The sequence below is a fragment of the Mixophyes fleayi genome, chromosome 3, assembly GCF_038048845.1.
Source record: "Mixophyes fleayi isolate aMixFle1 chromosome 3, aMixFle1.hap1, whole genome shotgun sequence".
Lineage (NCBI taxonomy): Eukaryota > Metazoa > Chordata > Amphibia > Anura > Limnodynastidae > Mixophyes > Mixophyes fleayi.
The window spans coordinates 32,585,224-32,611,539 of record NC_134404.1 but is presented as its reverse complement, the minus strand read 5'-3'; the positions used below and the strand labels follow the sequence as shown (position 1 = coordinate 32,611,539).

General features: G+C 43.6%; 1 protein-coding gene across 1 annotated transcript in view; it reads left to right on the top strand.

The window, feature by feature from the left end:
- Positions 1-26,316, top strand: part of TNFRSF21 (TNF receptor superfamily member 21) — an 81,825-nt gene that overhangs the window by 43,578 nt on the left and 11,931 nt on the right. Inside the window, exon 4 of the mRNA XM_075201343.1 lies at positions 2,408-2,673. Within this exon, the coding sequence (XP_075057444.1) occupies positions 2,408-2,673 (266 nt within the window). The remainder of the gene's footprint in view (positions 1-2,407; positions 2,674-26,316) is intronic.

Genomic DNA, 26,316 nt, shown 5'->3' with positions numbered 1-26,316 from the left:
CACAGTTCCAATTGGGGTAGATGTATATAACATTCTAAAATGGAATAGTGGAGGTGTTGCCATAGCAACCAATCGGATTCTATTTCTCACTAATTGCGTACATTCTAGAACATGATAGCTAAAATCTGATTGGTTGTTATGGGCAACACCTCTAGTTTTGCTTTTATAGAAGGTTGGCTTAATCTATCTCTAGTCTGTTACCCTGATGAAAGCTATCAGCGTGGTCCTTCCTAATTGCAATAAGGCAGCAGTTTGTTTTCCCTCTGAGATGTTCGATAAATCGACCGGACTGCTACAAATCTTGAATGAGTGTCTACGTCCGGATGCTTGTGTTCCTCAGTAGCTGAAAACCCCTTCAAATAGTATAACGTGATAGACATGTGCATCTGCTTCCCGTATATTGTAGTAACTTCCCAGAAAGGATTATCTTGCCCTGGTATTACAAGGCAGCCCACAATCAGTGTCTGTTCATACCCTTCCCAACCTCTCCCCAATAAACCTAAATGGTAGTAGTCATACCTTAACCCTTTGTTGACCAGTGTTTTGTTTGGTCTTTGTGTTTAACAAAACATTAGTGGTCACATTCTTGCAGTGTGTTGGTTGGACGTGGACTGACCTTGTTTTTTAATTTTTTAACGTACCCAAATTATTTTATTACATTCATTATTTTATATGATGCACTCCTAGAAATGTACATGTGATATTCCCCATTGATGCTTTAGAAGACAGTGGTAGGTATAACTATGAATGGCGTTGTGTCCGTGTGGGGGGGGGGGGACTGTTTTCTAGTTTGGGAAACAACTTCCTGCGTTTTCTGAAATACGATGGAGCTCACAATCTTGTCTGGCTGAATATGGGATTTAGCGGCTCAGGGTGTGATCATCTTATAAATCATTCAGTATTGAAGAACTATATTGTTCCTTTATTCTTTTATTATCTTTGTTACATTGTGTACAACTTTATTTACTTTGATGTAAGCTTTTTAGGATAGAATTTTATTTATTGCAAAACTTGTTAGTTTATCCTTTTTTATTATATTGAACCATGTTATTAAATAACCTGAATTCTAGCTTTGTACTTCTGGATATACGTAGAAGGATTGGTCTGCTTGTCGATACCTGATTAATTCATATACGATCTTATTTAGTGCTCTACAGAAACCACCAGTTGTTGTTTGTTTGGAGTTTTTTTTTGTTTGGTTTTTTACATTGTAAGTTTATTTAGAAGTAGATATTTGCTGCTGTACCTAGTGGGAAACAGCCTTCACCCTTTTTAGTATGTTTATTTGGAATCAGCAGTCCCATATTAATCGTTCATAAGGAAAACCGCACCTTAGTAAAAGTTGTGTCAAACACCTCTCTGTACAACCCACAGGGGCAGGTTAATACAAATAATGGAATTTAGGTCAGATTTTCAAATACTGAAAAATATTTATAATAAAGCATGTTCCGTTACATGGCTGATATTTATAATAAAACGTGTTCCATTACACAGCTGTTATCCGCACCCCACCTTGATTGAGCAATCCAGTTATTCTTTGTGAATCACAGTCAGAAGGCCCATTTACAGAGAGTTCAGGACTGATTGAAGTTTCTATCACTACAGATGTTTCGGCAAAATTCTCCACCCTTCTGGTGCATTAGTCCTGGCCTTGAAGAACCAGCGAGAGTTTTTAGGTATTACTAACTAATCCTAGGTTTGTCAGCAAATGGTGAACTGTACTTGATTAGCCTCAATTATTGATTACAATAATTGAGACTAATGAAGTATAGCCTGTTAATAGCCACTTGGGGCAGCGTTCCATTATAGTCTCTGGCTCATATCTCATTTAAAGGGAATGTGAAGATTATAATATTCCTGAACCACCCTCTTAACCTCACTACATTACCCTATTACCACCCGTTACACAATTTCACACAAGACAACTACCCCCAACATTGTTGTGTGACAGGATCATTTAGCTTATGAGTCACTTTTACCTTTGCAGTCTGGCTGGACCGAAATTCAAGTATGTAGACTTAAACTCATGTATCAAACTCCCATTGTCCCATAGATTGTAAGCTTGCGAGCAGGGCCTTCTTACCTCTTGTCTGTTTTACCCAGTTTGTTTATTAGTTTACTGTGTTTGTCCCCAATTGTAAAGTGCTACGGAATATGTTGGCGCTATATAAATAAATGATGATGATGGTCAACTTTGGGGAAAAAAACCCGTTTGTTGGTGCCAACCTTCCCCAAGTAGCTATTCAGGGGTAATCCCATCTTTGGAATCCACACCTTTACCCTGTAGTCAGCACCAAACCCCACCACCCCCTCATACTATTTTGAGAGAGGGTAACGCCTTTACTTAGAAACATTGCATTCATAAAGCTTTGAAGGCGCTCATGACCATGTCCCTCCGTTTCTGCAGGTATTGACATTCTAAAGCTGGTGGCAGCTCAGGTCGGCAGCCAGTGGCAAGATATCTACCAGTTCCTGTGCAACGCCAACGAGCACGAGGTGGCCGCCTTTTCCAATGACTACACTGCGGATCACGAGCGGGCCTACGCGGCGTTGCAGCATTGGACTGTCCGAGGCCCTGAAGCCAGCCTGGCAAAACTCATCAGTGCTTTGCGTCAGCACAGGCGCAATGACGTGGTGGAGAAGATCCGCGACCTCATGGAGGATACTGTCCAGGTACAGTGACCTTTTATTCAGCGCTACGTAGCATGCCACTGTTATGGTTCTAAATATGCACACTGTTTGTAAGTAAGCGTGTCTTGTGTTCCCTGGTATTGTAAAAAGTCAAGTTTGTAAGAAAAAAAACGTCTTTGATTCTGACAAATCCTACTTGATAATACTATATACTACATTAATAGAATTATGTATTTGATTGTTTAAAAAAAAAAAAAAAACACTTCATCATATTTACCTCATATGAGGCAAATGATGTCCAAAATGGCCGCTCGCTAAGATTCTTGACTTCAATGTATAATTTATTAATTTAACATTTTAGCATTCGGAACGTTTGTACAAATTGCAATTTCCAAGTATAGCTCATTTATTTTTCTAATCCAGTTTTGTTTGTTTACTGCTAAAATGCAAAGCAGATGCATCGCATTAATATTTGATGCACGAGTTTCATTGATTTAGAGTCCTGCCTGTGCTTTTGTCTTTGGACTCTACCACTGGTTTGGAGCAGGGATGAAGTCGCCCACTTTGGTTGCTTCCGTTTGTGTGCGTTATTGCAGTCACGTGACGGATTCTGTTGTTTTTTTTACATTTGTAAGTGTAAGTTAGCAGAGTTAAGAGGCACTTTCCTAATCTGTCCGTTGTATGTATGTATGTATGTATGTAGTCTGTAAACAGACCTCACCCTCTTGTGTCACATAACTCACCTCAAAAGACTTTCATGACGGAACTTGTGTCAGACTTTGAAGGCAAAACATTATACCTGTGTGTGTGCAATAGTCGTATTGTCTATGTGGATCTATAAGGCTTAAATAACTCATCATGGAATATATAATGTTAAATGTACTTTTATATGTTAAATGTTTATATCAAGAATTATTTTGTTTGATGCAACTGTTTGCCCATCATGTCCTTTCACATCACTTTTTTAGTCTTTATATCGACTACGACTTGCTTGAATTTAAGCAAATGGGTAAAGTCCATCCAGGGTGGAACTACCCAAAATGTGAATTTGTATAGCCGAACTGAAATCTGATTGGCTGCTTTGGAATTTATTGTGTATATCGAGGGTGGTTGATGACACTAATTTCATAGACTGCTCCTGGCTCCGTGTTGCCCTCCGTAATTCAGCCGCTGGTGGTGAGCTGAGATGCGATGGAGAGGCCATGATCCTGTTGTAACGTAGGCACGAGCAGATTCCTCCAAAGGCTAGGAGCCGGGGTGAAAGGTTAGCAGTTGGACAATTCTAAGGGACAATTTGATTTGCATGGAAGTTACCAACAGCAAAATATTGGCTGCTATAAAAAATATTATGAGTACTAGAGATAGAGATGACCGCACTAAGTGAGTTATTAAAAACAAACAAGTATTACTTAACCCCAATGTCATTAATAATATATTTCCAGAATTAATTGCTTGTCATGTCTGGAGGGTGCTCCCTTATACCAATATATATGAATAAGAGGCAAGGAAGAAAGGGTATATGTAGAGGCACTCCGGGGTATATATCTTATACCCCGGAGTGCCTCTACATATACCCTTTCTTCCTTGCCTCTTATTCATAAAAAATATTATGTAATTGACCTGCAGAGTATAACCAGCTACTGTACACAAGTTAGACCAACACTATTACCCCACGTTCTACCAGTGCCTCACACAGTACACCAGCCAGTGACCCTCCTGGTGTATACTGTAGGTCCCTCCCTCCTCTATAGACACAGTATAGCAGCCAGTGACCCTCCTGCTGTATACTGTAGGTGCCCTCCTCTATAGACACAGTATAGCAGCCAGTGACCCTCCTGCTGTATACTGTAGGTGCCCTCCTCTATACACACAGTATAGCAGCCAGTGACCCTCCTGCTGTATACTGTAGGTCCCTCCCTCCTCTATAGACACAGTATAGCAGCCAGTGACCCTCCTGCTGTATACTGTAGGTCCCTCCCTCCTCTATAGACACAGTATAGCAGCCAGTGACCCTCCTGCTGTATACTGTAGCCCCCCCCTCCTCTATAGACACAGTATAGCAGCCAGTGACCCTCCTGCTGTATACTGTAGGTGCCCTCCTCTATACACACAGTACACCAGCCAGTGACCCTCCTGGTGTATACTGTAGGTCCCTCCCTCCTCTATAGACACAGTATAGCAGCCAGTGACCCTCCTGCTGTATACTGTAGGTGCCCTCCTCTATAGACACAGTATAGCAGCCAGTGACCCTCCTGCTGTATACTGTAGATCCCCCCTCTTCTATAGACAGAGTACAGCAGCCAGTGACCCTCCTGCTGTATACTGTAGGTGCCCTCCTCTATACACACAGTATAGCAGCCAGTGACCCTCCTGCTGTATACTGTAGGTCCCTCCCTCCTCTATACACACAGTATAGCAGCCAGTGACCCTCCTGCTGTATACTGTAGGTCCCTCCCTCCTCTATACACACAGTATAGCAGCCAGTGACCCTCCTACTGTATACTGTAGGTCCCCTCCTCTATACACACAGTATAGCAGCCAGTGACCCTCCTACTGTATACTGTAGGTCCCCTTCTCTATACACACAGTATAGCAGCCAGTGACCCTCCTACTGTATACTGTAGGTCCCCTTCTCTATACACACAGTACAGTAGCCAGTGACCCTCCTACTGTATACTGTAGGTCCCTCCCTCCTCTATAGACACAGTATAGTAGCCAGTGACCCTCCTGCTGTATACTGTAGGTCCCTCCCTCCTCTATACACACAGTATAGCAGCCAGTGACCCTCCTACTGTATACTGTAGGTCCCCTTCTCTATACACACAGTATAGCAGCCAGTGACCCTCCTACTGTATACTGTAGATCCCCCGTCCTCTATACACACAGTACAGTAGCCAGTGACAATCCTGCTGTATACTGTAGGTCCCCTCCTCTATAGACACAGGATAGCAGCCAGGGTCCACTCTCCACAGGCACACACAGCGCCCTCCGTACACTATGTACTGCTCTATTGCTGGTGCAGGGTAACCAGCAGCCGCATCAACGCACCAGCAGGTCAAACAGTAATGTCAGCTTGTTACCTTTCTCCATTCAACCTGCTAGTTTCTTACTAGCTTTCCTTGTGTGCCGGAATTAGCTATGAGCTGCTCTCGGTTACATGACGGCACCAGTGTGTCCCTTTACCTACCTGCTCCCAGCTCCAGTGAATGGTTTCCTTTTGTTTTTTAGTCGCCCTTTCAAATGGTTCTTGTCAACTCTGTATGAACACAACAGTCCACCGGACATTTCTACAGAGCAATGCTGAAAAGCTTGTCAGTCACTCTTTGCCTGCTCTGTTAGAAGTGCACCTTCCTAACACAGCTTCCTGCTGCAGAGGAGTGACAAAGAGTATGGTGGACATTATGTAGTTACCTATGAACACTGCAGGTCTAGGAGACAATGGTGGGTGACTGGCAGAGCAGTCTGTTTGGCTGCTACACAACTTGACAGTGAGGGCGGCCTGTCGATGATGCCCATCCGCTCTTCTGCTAATTGCAGTAAGCGTAGGATATAGATCTATCCATCTGTTTCCCTGGACCCTGGAGCAGTGTATTACCCGGTGTGTCAGTGCCGAATAGGTAACTACTAACAGGAACACAGCTATAGGCAGGAAGTGTTCTATTCACCTGGAGAACCCCCTTTGTCACATGTCTGCCAGACTGGCTGCAGTTCACGTAACTGTATGTTGTAGTGTCGTTGTACAATGATCGGCTGAGGATGTCTTGTATTTCTGCCTCAGAGCAGCAGCTATCAGGGATAGCTGCTCATCTTTATCTCCACGTATCTGTTTATCAGTATCACTATGCTGACAGATCAGACCTTCATCCTGCAGTGCTGCTGGTTCCTGGTACTATGACATGGTGTACTGTCTATTTCTGCTGACACAGTGCTGGACTATGCTGGACCACCGTTCTCCTTCTGTGAACAATATTGTTTATTTCAAGCGACTGATCTTGTATATCATCATCCTCACCATTTATTTATATAGCGCCACTAATTCTGCAGTGTTGTGCAAATAACTCATTCACATCAGTCCCTGCCCCATTGGCAAATACAGTCTAAATTCCCTAACACACATAGACAGAGAGAGAGACAGACTAGGGTCAAGTTTTATAGCAGCCAATTAACCTACCAGTATGTTTTTTGGAGTGTGGGAGGAAACCATAGCACCCGGAGGAAACCCACACAAACACAGGGAGAACATACAAACTCCTCACAGATAAGGCCATGGTCGGGAATTGAACTTATGACCCCAGTGCTGTGAGGAAGAAGTGCTAACCACAAAACTCATTTTTAGGTGTCCTCTCACACACTAGACTCTGGAAACGTCCTAGAGGGGGAGGTACCTACCTTTTTGAATACTCTAGAAAATGTGTACGACAGAGACCCTCTATATAGCTGGCCTGCAGCTTTAGGACTACCCACTTCATTAATTAAAAAGTTTGCATTTTCCATGTAAAATACTGCTCTTTGTATCCTTCTATAAGTTTCCAGCTGGAAACACACATGATTTACCAGTGTCGAATCTATATCAGATTGTTCACCTGTAAGTGTCAGTCTATCAGTTATGAGCTCATCAGCTGGAGAGAATTAAATACACTGCATGGTTTGAGTGTACAATAAACTCTGCTTTATTCGTTACAAGTCCCTGTCTATATAGCAAAAATCGTGTATTGCAGAAAACTACGCCCCCAAAAGGTTTTAACCACTCATTCTCCCTTTACACAGATGTTAATACATTCTCACTATCACACAGGAAAACTCCCCAGGGGGGGGGGGGGGGGGTGGCTTATCTCCTGTCTGCTATGTCCAAGGTTATAAGCATATTCTTGCAAATAATGAATTACTCCTACAAAACAGGTGCATCTAATCTGTATTTAAGCTATAACAGAACAAAATGGCTATAAGGCAACAAGATGGCGCCAGCTTAGCAAAATCACATTTCTCACCAGTATGTGCAAACATTTGTCGTCTTGGGGGAATAACTTATCCCTCCCACTTTCACTTATATCTGGCTATTAAAAGTCACTTCTGAAATCCATGATTTATGCAGAATTCCTCTGTTCTCTAATGTGAAAATGCAGTAATTTGTTTTGGTTTTTTTGGGCAGGTGGGGGGGGTGTTACGAATTTAAATTGAGGTGGGGTGGCCATTCCCTTTCTAAGCCTTTTACTAAGCCATTGCTTATTTTGAAGGATTACGATGATACTATATTGTGATGTCCCCTTTGGCAATATTGCCAGTAATGGGATTTCTCTCTCTATAGAAGTGTGTGATGTAATCATATAATATAATGTACATATTAGGGCGATGGTTCCCTCCTGTAGATCTGTGACGTTTTTTTATTTTACAAGTGGTTTCGTATAACTGGCAGAAACGTTCTTCTAAAGAGACATCTCAGTGTAGAAGTAATCGTGGCTGTATTGGAAATGTTCTCCTCAGATATTTCAATGCGTAACTTAAATAACGTCATTAGAGAGAGATGACCGAGGTAAAGGCACCAGCATAACAGCTGCGACTGGTATCAGTAATTAAATTACTTAATACAGTATAATTGCCATGTTCATTAAACCTTAGTTATTGTTAATTGTAACTGTATGAGGAACTAAATTGTTTGAAAAATAGCAATTCACACCGCCTATGCCAGTCTCCCCAAGCGGGTACCGACAATCATTTCATAATGGTAAAAGCCTTCATTTTTTGTGTCTTTTAATATATATATATTATAAAATATATTAGTATTCAGGTGCTTGGCACTCATAAGTAACATGTGTACATTACCCTGTTGCCTTCCTTAGTACTTCACTTGTATGGATAGTACAATAAATAGATTCCAGGTGAGGCGGGTACTCAAGGAGTTAAGACAAATTGCAGTTTGTATCAAAAGGGTGTGTTTAATCCATTCCAATGTTTCAGTACAGTACTGTCCTCAGGGACATCGTGAGAGTCTGACAAACATACTAAATACATATAGTGCACATCATAATTAACATACCTTACACCTGCTGCAATGTTACATGAGCTGCCTGTGTTTGCTCTGCCATCCCAGCATGCATTGCAAGGGAATAGCTCCCCCACTAGATCAAAACTGCCAATGAATAAACAATGCAGAGCAACATCATCATAAGGGGCGTGTCTAACAAGCGTCACCATGGCAATCTGAATTGTAAACGTGCAAAAAAACATAACTATCCTAATGCGACGGTTCTAAAGTGTGCGCCGCGGCTCCCAGGGGTGCTGCGGCGTTGTCACAGGGGTGCCGCGGGCCAGCCATAGAAAAAGACAAACAACACAAAAAATTACCAATCCGCGCGGCGCCGGGACCCAGCATCCTCCTCTCTCACGCAGGGGCAGTGGAGGGGGACACAGCGTGAGAGGGGCAGTGGAGGGGGACGCAGCGTGAGAGGGGCAGTGGAGGGGGACGCAGCGTGAGAGGGGCAGTGGAGGGGGACGCAGCGTGAGAGGGGCAGTGGAGGGGGACGCAGCGTGAGAGGGGCAGTGGAGGGGGACGCAGCGTGAGAGGGGCAGTGGAGGGGGACGCAGCGTGAGAGGGGCAGTGGAGGGGGACGCAGCGTTAGAGGGGCAGTGGAGGGGGACGCAGCGTGAGAGGGGCAGTGGAGGGGGACGCAGCGTGAGAGGGGCAGTGGAGGGGGACGCAGCGTGAGAGGGGCAGTGGAGGGGGACGCAGCGTGAGAGGGGCAGTGGAGGGGGACGCAGCGTTAGAGGGGCAGTGGAGGGGGGCGCAGCGTGAGAGGGGCAGTGGAGGGGGACGCAGCGTGAGAGGGGCAGTGGAGGGGGACGCAGCGTGAGAGGGGCAGTGGAGGGGGACGCAGCGTGAGAGGGGCAGTGGAGGGGGACGCAGCGTGAGAGGGGCAGTGGAGGGGGACCCAGCGTGAGAGGGGCAGTGGAGGGGGACGCAGCGTGAGAGGGGCAGTGGAGGGGGACGCAGCGTGAGAGGGGCAGTGGAGGGGGACGCAGCGTGAGAGGGGCAGTGGAGGGGGACGCAGCGTTAGAGGGGCAGTGGAGGGGGACGCAGCGTGAGAGGGGCAGTGGAGGGGGACGCAGCGTGAGAGGGGCAGTGGAGGGGGACGCAGCGTGAGAGGGGCAGTGGAGGGGGACGCAGCGTGAGAGGGGCAGTGGAGGGGGACGCAGCGTGAGAGGGGCAGTGGAGGGGGACGCAGCGTGAGAGGGGCAGTGGAGGGGGACGCAGCGTTAGAGGGGCAGTGGAGGGGGACGCAGCGTGAGAGGGGCAGTGGAGGGGGACGCAGTGTGAGAGGGGGCAGAGTGTCTGGATGCAGAGGGGGCACAGTGTCTGGGGGCAGAGTGTCTGGATGCAGAGGGGGCAGAGTGTCTGGATGCAGAGGGGCATTTTTGCATACAACTAAATAAGTATTTCTGTCCTGACCTAAACACTTATTACAATTTTTGGACCCAACTACTTCTAAAACAGGACTGCTCAGTAATTATTTTGGAGGGGTGCCTTGAAAAAATTATGGAGACTCCTATAGGTGCCGCAAACTACAAAAGTTTGGGAACCACTGTCCTAATGCAAAAGTATTAAACCAGCATCTATTTACCCACTGATCGCTGGATAACCAAGTAAAGTGCCATAACCATTTAAAACTACACTAAATGAAAACAATTAAAAAGAAAAGGAAAATGCATATATGTTGATGTACAAATAGTAAAGCCACACATTATACAATATATCAGTGTGACTTACCAATAACTGTATGTGAGAACTCTCACTGTTATTAATACATTTATTAACCATTAATACTACCAAAAACAGTTGCAACCTGGATTTCTATATATAATGATACTGTATAAATACATCATCTTTTATTTGCATGATCATATCTAAATAAATCGGCTGTAAACCACTAACCATACATCATATATTCTGAGGAATGCATGCCCATGAGAGACCACCGAGGCTCGAATAAAAGAGCCTGAGAAGTCTCATAGGGAGCGTTGCATCCAGATCTACAAGAAACAATTTAGAGGGAGATTCTCATTAAGCCCATATGGAGCCACTGTATTCAAGTGATGTATCCAAGTAGATTCCAGTTGCATTAATTTATTATCTCTATCTCCACCTCTAAGCAATGGTGGAACATGGTCAATAACTTTATACCGGAGCATAGCCATATAGTGTCTAGCATTCAAAACAATGTCTAGCAACTGGTTGTTCACGGTTATGTCTTTCTATGGCCATTCTTATAGCTGATCATGCGAACACGTAATATGATCAGTTTTTCACCAAAATGAAATGTTCTGGTTCAGTGTTTTATGACCCACGCAACCTGCTAGACATTTGTTTTAGGCATCGCGCTACCTATTTTTTTTTTCCCATGTGTGCTTTTAAAATTAGAGGTCTTTCTTTCCCTCTCCCGGCCCTTCCTGCATAATGTCTGTGGCGGCAGAACGCAGATGAGTCCTAGAAGGTAGATGTCATTTTAATGGGCCCTCTGCTACTGTAGCTTTGGGCAGGAAATTCAAAAGGTGATTATAACATAAAAAAAATCACCATAAGTTAAACAAATACTTTAAAGCATTTTTTAAGACTCTGGTGTAGTTTTATATGGAATCACTTTGATCAAATGTTTGATTTTAGCGATGTTGTCTTTTGCTTATGATATTTTTTTCCCCAGCTGTGACCATATGTTTAATGAACATCATGGGGGTTGTATTGATGATCAGAGTATGTGCGTATATATGTGTGTGTGTGTGTGTATGTATATATATATATATATTACATACTAACCACCTGGTGACCTGAATTCAGCAGGTCTGACTGATCTACAGAGCTTGCAGTCTAAGTTTGGTGACTTGCCCTCCGCTGCCAGGAGCGTGAATGGTTCATCTTACTGAATGTTACCCCTGCCTGTCTCCTTCACGCTGTGTTACACTGATCAGCTGTGACAGGGCCGCAGGGTTATTCCTTAGAGGAGACGGTCAGGGTTTTCGGAATCTTGAAGCTGAATAAAACATTTGCCTGCCCTGAGATATTCCATGTCAGATAGTTGTGATTCATCTGCTCTCAGTTCCAGCTCTCCCCTGCAGAAACCTCCAAGAGTGATTTTCTGGTACTAATGCTCAGGGGTGTAACTAGAACTTTGGGGACCCTGTAACAAAATTTTTAGTGGCCCCTAAGATTTATAGGGCCTCTCAGATACTTTTAAAGGGCCGTGCGTACCCCTCCTCTTTCTCTGCTGTTGTGCTCGCTCTGCTTCTCTCTTCTCGCTCAGAGAGGAACTTTCATTACCAGCTTGTGGTGTTTGTGTGCACTGCTGCTGACCTCTGATACCGCAGAGGAACAGGACCCGCGGGTGGCAGCTACACGGGCGCCCCACCTGCTGGGAATCATAGAAGCTGCTATCTCGGTAATTACGTCCCTGTTACCGTCCCTCTGGCAATTGTTGCGGGCAGAGCCATAACTTCAAATTTTAGCACCTGGGGCGAGAAGGAAAGTGGCTGCACCCCTAGCCCTCAATTTTAACCAAATGAACCTAAAATATTTATAAACTGCACCCCCTTCAGCATTGCGCCCTGGTCGGTCGCCCCTCTTGCACCCTGCTGGGTGCCGGGTGCAATTACTCCTAGGTGCCACTATGGTTAAAATTCGCCATTTCTGGCAGCAACAGGATCAGCCGACATTCATAATTGTGTCAAGAATACACTTAAGGAAATGGGTTTAACTATACACAGAACGGTTTGTATTCACTAGTAACATCCTGACCTATGGTTTTTGCTGAGTTAAAGTCTAATTTGAAACGTAACTTTCTGGTATTCATGCCAGTTTAAAAATAAAAATAATAAATAAAATACAGTAACACAAATATTCCTCTTCTTTCCAAATTAAAATTCCTTACATGATAATTGTATTCTTAATTAATGTTTCCTACATGATTTTTACAGCAGGGGTAAGGCTCTTTACTGGGAGATCCATGTCTTAGTATACACCGCGCTGACGCCCAGTGACCCGGACGTCAAGTTAGATTGTTTTGTACTAAATGGGCTCTATAGAGCTGTGTGTGCCATTGGTCGGCCGATGATTGCGATCTGGCGGTTCATGCCGCCATCCGCACAGACCAAGCCCTGCGGGATCGCGTCACTCGGCCTGAGCGCCAATCAACATGACATCTGTCTATTTCGAATGCCCGCGTTAGGGACCACAGGGTCACAGACTGGTAGGGGGAACTTCTGATATAACACGACATAAATTGTTGATGGGACCTGATTCATCTTCGAGCTCAAGAAATCTTTCTATTTGAATCTGGTACACGCATGTTATACTTGTCGTATGTAGACAGACAGAGCACAGGATACGCACCTGCATATGTGCAATATAAAGTCCCATCAGATCATATGACAAAAAAATAAATTCTAAAATAAATTTACAACTCTTAATACTGTATTTATAAATAAATATAAAAATATAAATATTTCTAAAAAATATTTTTTTTTTCCATGAAATACATAAATCAGGATGGACTTGCGTCCAAAGACGAACTAGGCTCTTTGTGACTTTCTGGCACTGAAGGGGTTAGTCCATTTTCTCTAGAGGGGTCCGGGAGTGACCTCATCACCTCCCCTCTCTCCCAACAGTGCTTTCTGTAATACATGACTTGTGCCTTCAGAGTATGTGCTGGAACCTGCTCCCCCCTCCTTGTTCTGAATAATGAATGTGTTGTGCACTCTCCGTTCCCAATACACTGTAATCAAACCTCGCAGCCTCATTCTTAGGATGGACGTGATCCTCGCCCCTGATCCTTTCCTTGGCGGCGGCACAAGTCGTACACAGGGCTTTTAATAATTAGGAGAGTGTCCTTATCTTTACCAGCTGAAGAGTTCCTTTGTTTCCCCTATACGTTTTAAAGCGCCCGTCCTCTGACAACTTCTACTAAGTTCATTGCTTCTGGGATTTCCAGCATTGTCTTTATATCATTAGACCGAGCTGTCTATTTTTGTTGTCAAGGATGTTGATACAAGCTGAGAGCATCCTAGAGCTATTGTATCACAGGATAAGAAAAATAAAGCTGAACTGCAGAGATCCCTTCCCCAGAACCAAAACCATTTTCCTGAAACTTGTTCCCTCCACTGGATATTCTACGAAATGAAAATAGAGTGAAAACCTCTGTTCTGGGTAAACATGACGTGAGTTGTATTTCAACATCAGAAGAGTCACATATTTGATCTTTAATTAACAAATGGAAAAAAAAAATCACCTGTTCCAGCAGTAACATCACTCTCTTACATCAGACCGGCCTAAGACTGTGCCAAACATAACAGGGATTTTTTTCCACTCCTTCGGGCAGCTCAGCCGTCCGCATTGAGTGAGACTTGTGATCTCTAAATAACCCGAGCTCACAACACATCATCGTAAACACACTGGAACCTTTGTGAATTCAGCAGTTCCACTGTGTTCTAAATAAGAACGGTCACATGTATGTGGAGACGGTCTGTAAGACTGCACTTGTCCCATAATGTTTAGCCTCAATAGGAACTAGTAACACCACTGAGGCTGGAGGCACATTGGTGCCTTGTGTCTCAATGATGCCACCAGCTTTTAGTAAATTGATTGGGGCGTCTTCCTTACTTATATTAGTTCAATCAATTTTGATAGCAGTCAATTAACCTACTAGTATGTTTTTGGATTGTGGGAGCAAACCGGAGCACCCGGAGGAAACCCACGCAAACACAGGGAGAACATACAAACTCCACACAGATAAGACCATGGTTGGGAATCGAACTCATGACCCCAGTGCTGTGAGGCAGAAGTGCTAACCCCTAAGCCACCGTGCTGCCCAAATGGACCATTCTGCCAACTTTTGCAGATGAACCCTGAATTTTTCTTAGAATCTTCTGTGTCTATACATAACCAGATATGGGTTATAGGGCTTCTATTGTGAGAGAAAAACGTTATGCAAAATTGATATAAAGGCAAAGCACAACTTTAACACTGTTTCAATAGCGTAGTCCAAAGCTATCTCTTCTATCGTCTTGACCTCTTGGATGTTATTCTTCTGGCTAGACAAAACGAGGAGAATGGTCCATTAAATTGTACTAACTTAGAGATGGGACTCTGTGCTTTATCCATGCCATATGTCTAGACTATTTATTAACGTTATCAGAGTATGGGCCCCCTAACCAAAACTCGCCTCTACACCGTGTCGAAAACAAGATAGAACTTTGGAAAAGTTACTGTATTGCACAACGGCACTAACAAAGAAATATCTGTATTGTGGATGATTGTAGTTTATGGTAGAAGAAAACTTGGGCTACTTAAAAATAGTATATAATGTTTAACCGTATAATAGGGTCCGGTCCTGTCTCTGCTGCATAACGCTGTCTAACGCAGCCTCGATTGCTGCTGTCTAACTTTTTGCATTAAGAGTGCAGCCTTTCTGTTATGTTAGGCAAAAACACATTTAAAAAAAAAAATGATGGTCACAAAAGCAGGGTCTATGGAGTTTTGGGGAAAGATGGGATAACCAATAAAATCTTTTGAAGAGCAGTATTCAGCCCACAAGCCGCCGGTTGTATATCCCTAGACTAAACTAGAGATAATGGCAAAAAAAAGCAGTATTCGGCCCACAAGCTGCCGGGTGTATAGCCTTAACCTAAATAAACTACAGATAATAGCAAAACAACAAAAATATTTGTAAAAAAAATCTACGCACAAAAAGCATCTTGTTCCTGTATTTGAAACCAAATATGTTTCTGTGAGCGGAGATTTCATTTAATCTGGTGGTGCCTTATTGGTAAAAAGAAAATGTTTTGGGGAAATTTAATAGAATCTGTTTTTTATTTTGGGTTCAGGGTGGGTCACAGAAACCACTTTCAGGTCACATATTTTTATAAATGATATCAGGACTGAATAACAGAGTCCCTAATCTGCTGTGGGTGGGTGGGGTGGTCTTATTGGAAGTTGCGGAATCTTGTGCTTTCATGTAACATTGGAGGGTATATTTCTGTTTGTTCTCCATTTATACTGTGCTTGCTCTTGGCTGGGCCGCCGGATGAGGTGTGGATATTATGGGTTCTCAAGGCCCCGCTGAGATCAGGAACGTAAACATCACTTTCAGGAATGATATTATTATTACAAGCCTATAGCCCACACGGGTCGGTTAATGACACACCTGCTTGTGGTATTGGGAAGGTGGGGGGGGGCACTCTCTTTATAAATAGAGCAGATATATATTATGTAGACATACTGAGGATTGGTATATTAGTGCAGCGTCAGTGGTTTCTAGCTGATGAGAACAGTAAGGTGGATGCAATTTCCGGGGTCTGGTAACATAACACTGAGCCATCTCTCCGTGACTCTGACACATGCAATAAATCTGTTATCTGTTGCAGTTCTAAAATTAGATACAGCCAGTGTGTGTCCAAAACAACATGGGGGGATTGTATTCCTCATCTCCCACAGGGTGAATAGATCCAGGTGTCATGGAGATCTGTGCACTGTCCTTTACCCAAGTGTTCTTTCACTTGCCAAGTCCAGCAACGGCCAAAGCTCTCGGTGGTTGTTATTCCAGTTCGTTTGCTGTTAAAACCATGAACACGCTCTACTAGGCTTGTGACCCAGAATCACCTTGGATGCCAGGCGTGTACTGTTACCCATTGTACTAGCTAAAGCCATGAGCAGGGTTGTCTTTTTAAAGGACAAAAAAAACTTTTTGTATAATTTTCTGTTTTTGTTTTGTTTTTTTGGGGTTTTGTTTTGTTTTTTGCATACTCCTACACTCTAACACAAAAATCTACTTAAAGTGGAAAAGAATTGCATTATTTTTTAGTAATTCTAAAAAACAAAAATGTTTTTTAATGCATTTTTTTGTTCTTTTGCGTGATGTTAGGATAAAGCCACCTCCGTTCTACAATTATTAGCTAGTTTTGCACGATGCTGGACCAGACAGAGAGATGCGTGATAGATAGTTCAGGTTGTTAGTGAATAATTTAAAGCGGCAACATTATTGCAACTCGGGACTCTGAATGTTCCAAGAAACTTCCAAGAAACTTGCCAAAACAGGTGGCCACTTCCCCTTTCAAAGCCCTGTGCAGCAGTGTGCCTGAAGACAATCTCCTCCGGCTTACTGAAGCTCCCTCTAGTGATCGGGCTGTGGCTGTTGTAACCAGACTTTGATTTGGTGAACAGAATGTTGGCTGCCTTCTCTTGGTTACTATATCAGCAGCCACGGATCGATCAGTAGACGGAGCTTCAGTAAATCTGGGCACACACTGATTATGGGGCCAATCCCACAATAAACGACCATTAGGTCTGATCTCGCAGTAGTGTGTATAATCCCATGACTGTGTTTTATCACACCAAAGCTCATCATATCGTTTCATTTGATTTTTAAACCTAACTAAAAATCTCATTAAAAAATGAAACAAAGTTGTTCCAATCCTGCGATATGTACGCATTCACGGCTAGCAGTGTCCATAGATCTCTATGGAGTGTGCGGAGTCACCATCCTTTCAGCCGATGGTTATGACAGATGAAGAGCACAGATCTGACGGTAAATCGTGTAGAACATCAATAGAGGGTACACAGGAATCAGCTGCTCATCGGGACTGTCAGTTGTTTGTTAAAATCGTTAAAGGTATCGCATTGGGAAAAATTTTCTGTAGTGTTTACCCAGCTTAAGCCAGGGGAGGTAAGAAATTGTCCTAGACCCAAATTAAAATGCTAATTAGTATCTTCACCTCCATCATTATTTGCTAGCTGTGGCTAACTAATGAGGTTCCATGTCGCATGGTAAGTAACATCGTCCCCCTGCTAAAGTCCTTTTCCTGGTCTGACCAGACGAGAAGCGCTGATTAGACCATTTTTGCTCCTGTTGACAGATGTGGTTTGTGGTTGCTCTGTGTAACTTTCCAGTAGCGTTTCCCCGGCTTCTCTGACTAGACGCAGCTGTTGAAAGAAACATTGATGGGCTGGAAGCAAATTACTGTTCAGGATCAGGACTGACAAATAAAAATAATCAGACACCCGTATAAACCTCACAATTATAAATTAATCATAATTCAAGAATGCAGCCACAGCACCTATATAACTCTGCTCTACAAAGAGGCACCGCAAACCTCAACCACATAGACTACAAATAGCAAGAATTGAGAGTGCCAAGAAGATATACAATGGCTGTATATCCTTAATCTACAGTTCTCAATAAAAGAGATATATAAAAATCACTGAGTTTGTAGAATCGCATCATGTTTGGCCCCTTCCTGTGAAGTAATGGCGCGTAGGCATCATTTTACCCTGGAGGGTGGGGCCAAATTGACGCGATTCTCTGGTAATCTCGTTATAGCGGCTCTAACCCTGCCCACTAAACTAGGAAGCGGGCTGATGTGGGAGGATGCCCTACTCTGCCCAGAGTCCCAGAGACCTACCCCGGAATTCCGGAGTCTCCAGGACATTTCGGGAGTGTTGGCAAGTATGGTATTATCACACATGAATTAGACTGACAGGAGGGCTAAAGACAAGCCTGGATTTGTGGAACGGCCTCAGGCCTTGGCATAAGGCAACAGCCATGTAGGGGCGGCATGCTGCGCTCTGATCACCTTGCACATCATGGTTTGTTTTTCATATATTAATAATTAACTTACATATTGTAAGCATGACTGGGCATAAAGAGGGCAATGTTATTCCTGTTCATTTTATACATATATAAATATATATTTAATATAAGATTTAATGTGTGTGTGTGTGTGTGTATATGTATATGTATGTATGTATATATATATATATATATATGTATGTATGTGTATATATATATATATATATATATATATATATATATATATCTATAATATAAATGCTTAGTGGCGTGTGTTAGTCTGTCTGTGTGTGTGGAAAAAATAAAACCAAGCTGCAGCACCACCTGCTGGGCGGAGTTATACACTGACCTACTAAATTCTTAGTGTGTGTGGGGAAAAAAATTCAGAAAGGGCTGAAATTTGGTATACTAAGATGTTTTTAATTTGTTAATTTAATTTGTTAAATGTTAAAAGTGTTTATAAAGATTTAAAAAAAAATATATATATATTTCTTGAAGGAGAAGTGACAGTTGGGAGTGGTTGGTGGTTGCCGGGGGTGACAGTGGGGAGTGGTTGGTGGTTGCCGGGGGTGACAGAGTGAGAGGAGTGTGATACTCAGGACCGCTGAGAGAGATCCCTGTGTCTGGATAGACATATGGATAGATGTGGCGATGAAAATGAAGGATGAGGTGATGGAGAAGAATGATGAGGTGGTGACATGTGGACAAAACCACGTTAAAAAAGGGCGCTTGCGTCGGGAAGTAACGCTCTTCCCCTGAGGAGGCCTGGGCTAGGCCCAAATGCATGACAAGAACCTTTTTAACACCTTAAGTATCTTGATTTGACTAGAATGCATGAGTATCATGCACGGGTTAACTTGTATATATATATTATTACTAGGGATAATGTCCACGTCGGTTCCTTGTTGAGGAGAATATAAATGTACACCAGTACATGTAATGTGAGCTGCTGTGCATGTAACACTGATTTACATGACTTGTGCATGGACAAGTATCGCTCTCTGTAGACAAACCCGCTGCGGTGCTTTGATCTTAAAAGCTGCTGCCGCCGTGTTGCCCTTTATGTTCCTTGTATTGTGGCTCCCAGGTGCAGCGTCCGTACATCAGTGTTGTAACTTGTTTATCTGTTTCTCTCTGTAACTGGATTAGTGGGAGAGCCGCTGGCATAATGCACCTGTCAGCAGTGATATCTGCATTGCAGAGGAATAGAGAGGGGTCATGTGAGCGGGGTACATGTAGGTGAGGCCCAGCCTATGGCTGGTCCACAGCCGTCAGTGGATGGGGTTGTTATTAAGGATAGAGTGGGACTATATGAGACACATTGCCTTGTGATTGAGATGGTGTCACAGTACATACTCTGACACAACGGTTTTTCCTATGGTTGTTGTAATATGATTGCCCTCCTCTCTAGCACGAAGAGACAGCTTAAATATCAGATATAGCCATCTCCGTTTTTACAATGTGTGTATAGTGATCAGTGTGTACCAGGTGTGTGATATCAGTGTGACCTGTGTATAGTGATCAGTGTGTACCAGGTGTGTGATATCAGTGTCACCTGTGTGTACCAGGTGTGTGACCTGTGTGTATAGTGATCAGTGTGTGATATCTGTGTGACCTGTGTGTGTATAGTGATCAGTGTGTACCAGGTGTGTGATATCAGTGTGACCTGTGTATTGTGATCAGTGTGCACCAGGTGTGTGATATCAGTGTCACCTGTGTGTATAGTGATCAGTGTGTACCAGGTGTGTGATATCAGTGTGACCTGTGTATAGTGATCAGTGTGTACCAGGTGTGTGATATCTGTGTGACCTGTGTATAGTGATCAGTGTGTACCAGGTGTGTGATATCAGTGTGACCTGTGTATAGTGATCAGTGTGTACCAGGTGTGTGATATCAGTGTCACCTGTGTGTATGGTGATCAGTGTGTACCAGGTGTGTGATATCAGTGTGACCTGTGTGTGTATAGTGATCAGTGTGTACCAGGTGTGTGATATCAATGTGACCTGTGTGTGTATAGTGATCAGTGTGTACCAGGTGTGTGATATCAATGTGACCTGTGTGTATAGTGATCAGTGTGTACCAGGTGTGTGATATCAGTGTGACCTGTGTATAGTGATCAGTGTGTACCAGGTGTGTGATATCAGTGTGACCTGTGTGTATAGTGATCAGTGTGTACCAGGTGTTTGATATCAGTGTCATCTGTGTGTATGGTGATCAGTGTGTACCAGGTGTGTGATATCCGTGTGACCTGTGTGTGTATAGTGATCAGTGTGTACCAGGTGTGTGATATCAGTGTGACCTGTGTATAGTGATCAGTGTGTACCAGGTGTGTGATATCAGTGTCACCTGTGTGTATAGTGATCAGTGTGTACCAGGTGTGTGATATCAGTGTGACCTGTGTATTGTGATCAGTGTGTACCAGGTGTGTGATATCAGTGTGACCTGTGTATTGTGATCAGTGTGTACCAGGTGTGTGATATCAGTGTGACCTGTGTGTGTATAGTGATCAGTGTGTACCAGGTGTGTGATATCAGTGTGACCTGTGTGTGTATAGTGATCAGTGTGTACCAGGTGTGTGATATCAGTGTGACCTGTGTATTGTGATCAGTGTGCACCAGGTGTGTGATATCAGTGTCACCTGTGTGTATAGTGATCAGTGTGTACCAGGTGTGTGATATCAGTGTGACCTGTGTATAGTGATCAGTGTGTACCAGGTGTGTGATGTCAGTGTGACCTGTGTATAGTGATCAGTGTGTACCAGGTGTGTGATATCAGTGTGACCTGTGTGTATAGTGATCAGTGTGTACCAGGTGTGTGATATCAGTGTGACCTGTGTATAGTGATCAGTGTGTACCAGGTGTGTGATGTCAGTGTGACCTGTGTATAGTGATCAGTGTGTACCAGGTGTGTGATATCAGTGTGACCTGTGTGTATAGTGATCAGTGTGTACCAGGTGTGTGATATCAGTGTCACCTGTGTGTATGGTGATCAGTGTGTACCAGGTGTGTGATATCAGTGTCACCTGTGTGTATGGTGATCAGTGTGTACCAGGTGTGTGATATCAGTGTCACCTGTGTGTATAGTGATCAGTGTGTACCAGGTGTGTGATATCAGTGTGACCTGTGTGTATAGTGATCAGTGTGTACCAGGTGTGTGATGTCAGTGTGACCTGTGTATAGTGATCAGTGTGCACCAGGTGTGTGATATCAGTGTCACCTGTGTATAGTGATCAGTGTGTACCAGGTGTGTGATATCAGTGTCACCTGTGTGTGTATAGTGATCAGTGTGTACCAGGTGTGTGATATCTGTGTCACCTGTGTATAGTGATCCGTGTGTACCAGGTGTGTGATATCAGTGTCATCTGTGTGTATAGTGATCAGTGTGTACCAGGTGTGTGATATCAGTGTCACCTGTGTGTATAGTGATCAATGTGTACTAGGTGTGTGATATCAGTGTCACCTGTGTATAGTGATCCGTGTGTACCAGGTGTGTGATATCAGTGTCATCTGTGTGTATAGTGATCAGTGTGTACCAGGTGTGTGAGATCAGTGTGACCTGTGTGTGTATAGGGATCAGTGTGTACCAGGTGTGTGATATCAGTGTCATCTGTGTGTATGGTGATCAGTGTGTACCAGGTGTGTGATATCAGTGTCATCTGTGTGTATAGTGATCAGTGTGTACCAGGTGTGTGATATCAGTGTGACCTGTGTGTATAGTGATCAGTGTGTACCAGGTGTGTGATATCAGTGTCACCTGTGTATAGTGATCCGTGTGTACCAGGTGTGTGATATCAGTGTCATCTGTGTGTATGGTGATCAGTGTGTACCAGGTGTGTGATATCAGTGTCATCTGTGTGTATAGTGATCAGTGTGTACCAGGTGTGTGATATCAGTGTCATCTGTGTGTATAGTGATCAGTGTGTACCAGGTGTGTGATATCAGTGTCACCTGTGTGTATGGTGATCAGTGTGTACCAGGTGTGTGATATCAGTGTCATCTGTGTGTATAGTGATCAGTGTGTACCAGGTGTGTGATATCAGTGTGACCTGTGTATAGTGATCAGTGTGTACCAGGTGTGTGATATCAGTGTGACCTGTGTATAGTGATCAGTGTGTACCAGGTGTGTGATATCAGTGTGACCTGTGTGTATAGTGATCAGTGTGTACCAGGTGTGTGATATCAGTGTCACCTGTGTGTATGGTGATCAGTGTGTACCAGGTGTGTGATATCCGTGTGACCTGTGTGTGTATAGTGATCAGTGTGTACCAGGTGTGTGATATCTGTGTCACCTGTGTATAGTGATCAGTGTGTACCAGGTGTGTGATATCAGTGTCACCTGTGTATAGTGATCAGTGTGTACCAGGTGTGTGATATCAGTGTCACCTGTGTGTATAGTGATCAATGTGTACCAGGTGTGTGATATCAGTGTCACCTGTGTGTATAGTGATCAATGTGTACTAGGTGTGTGATATCAGTGTGACCTGTGTGTGTATAGTGATCAGTGTGTACCAGGTGTGTGATATCAGTGTGACCTGTGTGTATAGTGATCAGTGTGTACCAGGTGTGTGATATCAGTGTGACCTGTGTGTATAGTGATCAGTGTGTACCAGGTGTGTGATATCTGTGTGACCTGTGTATAGTGATCAGTGTGTACCAGGTGTGTGATATCAGTGTGACCTGTGTATTGTGATCAGTGTGTACCAGGTGTGTGAGATCAGTGTGACCTGTGTGTGTATAGGGATCAGTGTGTACCAGGTGTGTGAAGGCAGTGTGACCTGTGTGTATATAGTGATCGGTGTGTGAAGGCAGTGTGACCTGTGTGTATAGTGATCAGTGTGTACCAGGTGTGTGATATCTGTGTCACCTGTGTATAGTGATCAGTGTGTACCAGGTGTGTGATATCAGTGTCACCTGTGTGTATAGTGATCAATGTGTACCAGGTGTGTGATATCAGTGTCACCTGTGTGTATAGTGATCAATGTGTACCAGGTGTGTGATATCAGTGTCACCTGTGTGTATAGTGATCAATGTGTACTAGGTGTGTGATATCAGTGTGACCTGTGTGTGTATAGTGATCAGTGTGTACCAGGTGTGTGATATCAGTGTGACCTGTGTGTATAGTGATCAGTGTGTACCAGGTGTGTGATATCAGTGTGACCTGTGTGTATAGTGATCAGTGTGTACCAGGTGTGTGATATCTGTGTGACCTGTGTATAGTGATCAGTGTGTACCAGGTGTGTGATATCAGTGTGACCTGTGTATTGTGATCAGTGTGTACCAGGTGTGTGAGATCAGTGTGACCTGTGTGTGTATAGGGATCAGTGTGTACCAGGTGTGTGAAGGCAGTGTGACCTGTGTGTGTATAGTGATCGGTGTGTGAAGGCAGTGTGACCTGTGTGTATAGTGATCAGTGTTTACCAGGTGTGTGATATCTGTGTCACCTGTGTATAGTGATCAGTGTGTACCAGGTGTGTGATATCAGTGTCACCTGTGTATAGTGATCAGTGTGTACCAGGTGTGTGATATCAGTGTCACCTGTGTGTATAGTGATCAATGTGTACCAGGTGTGTGATATCAGTGTCACCTGTGTGTATAGTGATCAATGTGTACCAGGTGTGTGATATCAGTGTCACCTGTGTGTATAGTGATCAATGTGTACCAGGTGTGTGATATCAGTGTCACCTGTGTGTATAGTGATCAATGTGTACTAGGTGTGTGATATCAGTGTGACCTGTGTGTGTATAGTGATCAGTGTGTACCAGGTGTGTGATATCAGTGTGACCTGTGTGTATAGTGATCAGTGTGTACCAGGTGTGTGATATCTGTGTGACCTGTGTATAGTGATCAGTGTGTACCAGGTGTGTGATATCAGTGTGACCTGTGTATTGTGATCAGTGTGTACCAGGTGTGTGAGATCAGTGTGACCTGTGTGTGTATAGTGATCAGTGTGTACCAGGTGTGTGATATCAGTGTGACCTGTGTGTGTATAGTGATCAGTGTGTACCAGGTGTGTGATATCAGTGTGACCTGTGTGTATAGTGATCAGTGTGTACCAGGTGTGTGATATCAGTGTGACCTGTGTGTATAGTGATCAGTGTGTACCAGGTGTGTGATATCTGTGTGACCTGTGTGTATAGTGATCAGTGTGTACCAGGTGTGTGATATCAGTGTGACCTGTGTGTATAGTGATCAGTGTGTACCAGGTGTGTGATATCAGTGTGACCTGTGTGTGTATAGGGATCAGTGTGTACCAGGTGTGTGAAGGCAGTGTGACCTGTGTGTGTATAGTGATCGGTGTGTGAAGGCAGTGTGACCTGTGTGTATAGTGATCAGTGTGTACCAGGTGTGTGAAGGCAGTGTGACCTGTGTGTATAGTGATCAGTGTGTACCAGGTGTGTGAAGGCAGTGTGACCTGTGTGTGTATAGGGATCGGTGTGTGAAGGCAGTGTGACCTGTGTGTGTATAGTGATCGGTGTGTGAAGGCAGTGTGACTATGCTGGCCAGTTACCACTGACAGTATGATTAGGATGTGTGAACTGTGATATTGAGGCATTCTTGAACACATAATGTTTCTGCACCAGTTTAATAGGAGCCATCCATCACCACTTTGTGCTGTTGGAGGACCCTGTTTATTCCTATATGTAACTCAGTCTGTGGTTTCATGCTTTCCTCACTCCCCCCCCCCCCCCTCCCCGACATCACATGTCACGTTCAGTCCTGCTCTCACTAATGTAATGTCACATTAATGACTTATCTGATTTCCACAAGGTCCACACACTCCTAAAACAATCTGTGCTGCTGTGAACATCCTAGTAGTCTGATTAAGTACAAGTTGTTTTGTATCCTCTTTCTTCAAAACTTGGGACATACAAATGGGCAGCATGGTGGCTTAATGGTTAGCACTTCTGCCTCACAGCACTGGGGTCATGAGTTTGATTCCCAACCATGGCTTTATCGGTGAGGAGTTTGTATGTTCTCCCCGTGTTTGGGTGGGTTTCCTCCGGGTGCTCGGGTTTCCTCCCACATTCCAAAAACCTACTAGTAGGTTAATTGGCTGCTATCAAATTGACCCTAGTCTGTCTCTCTCTATGTCTGTGTGTGTGTTAGGGGATTTAGACTGTAAGCTCCAATGGGGCAGGGACTGATGTGAATGAGTTCTCTGTACAGCGCTGCGGAATTAGTGGCGCTATATAAATAACTGGTGGTGATGAACGAACAGGTTCAGATTTATTTACAAAAAAAAAATCCTCTGACCATAGTGGAATATATTATACAGTAAGTTACTAATCGGTTCTTCAGCTATCTTTTCATTTCACTTTACTGCTTACACCTGATTTTTTTTTTTTTTTTGTGGTTCTAATTATTTTATGTATTCAAAATGCATGAATTAAATACAGCAAATATTTTGCAATATGCTGGATACCTTGTAGGGGTTATCAATGATTAGTGGTATATACCGTAGATCCACTTTCATCCTAAAATCTAGCCTGCCGTCCTAAGCACACTATATCGATGGAATTTGTTCTGGCTATACAGCAGGGGTGGGCAAACCAGTCCTCAAGGGCCAACAACAGTTCATGTTTTTAGGATTTCTGTCTGTAGAAACAGCTGGGATAATTACTGACCCAGCCAAATAGATTAACTCAGCTGTTCATGATTAAAGAAATCCTAAAAACATGAACTGTTGATGGCCCTTGAGGACTGGTTTGCCCACCCCTGCTATACAGGAAAATTATTGAACCAACTATATTGCTATTTATTACCGAAACATGTTACTGAGTAGGTTATTGCTAGTTGTCATCTACTGTTCACGCTACCGGCTCTCGCTATAGTTAGTTAATAGACGTTCGTGATGCCACAGTAACTAGCAGCTATTAGATAGCATGCAGTTGTAGACAACTGTATTTGAAGAAGAAGAAAAGAAGAGAATAGATGTCTTGGAGAAAGAGAGAGGCATAGCTTGCACAGAGTATATTGTTCAGCCTTTGGTCGCTGTGTAAGCCGTACAGGAAAATAGTGGCCAACCTGCTTCCCAGTTGTTAAATAAGAAATCTACCCTAGCAGAATACTGTTAAACTTCT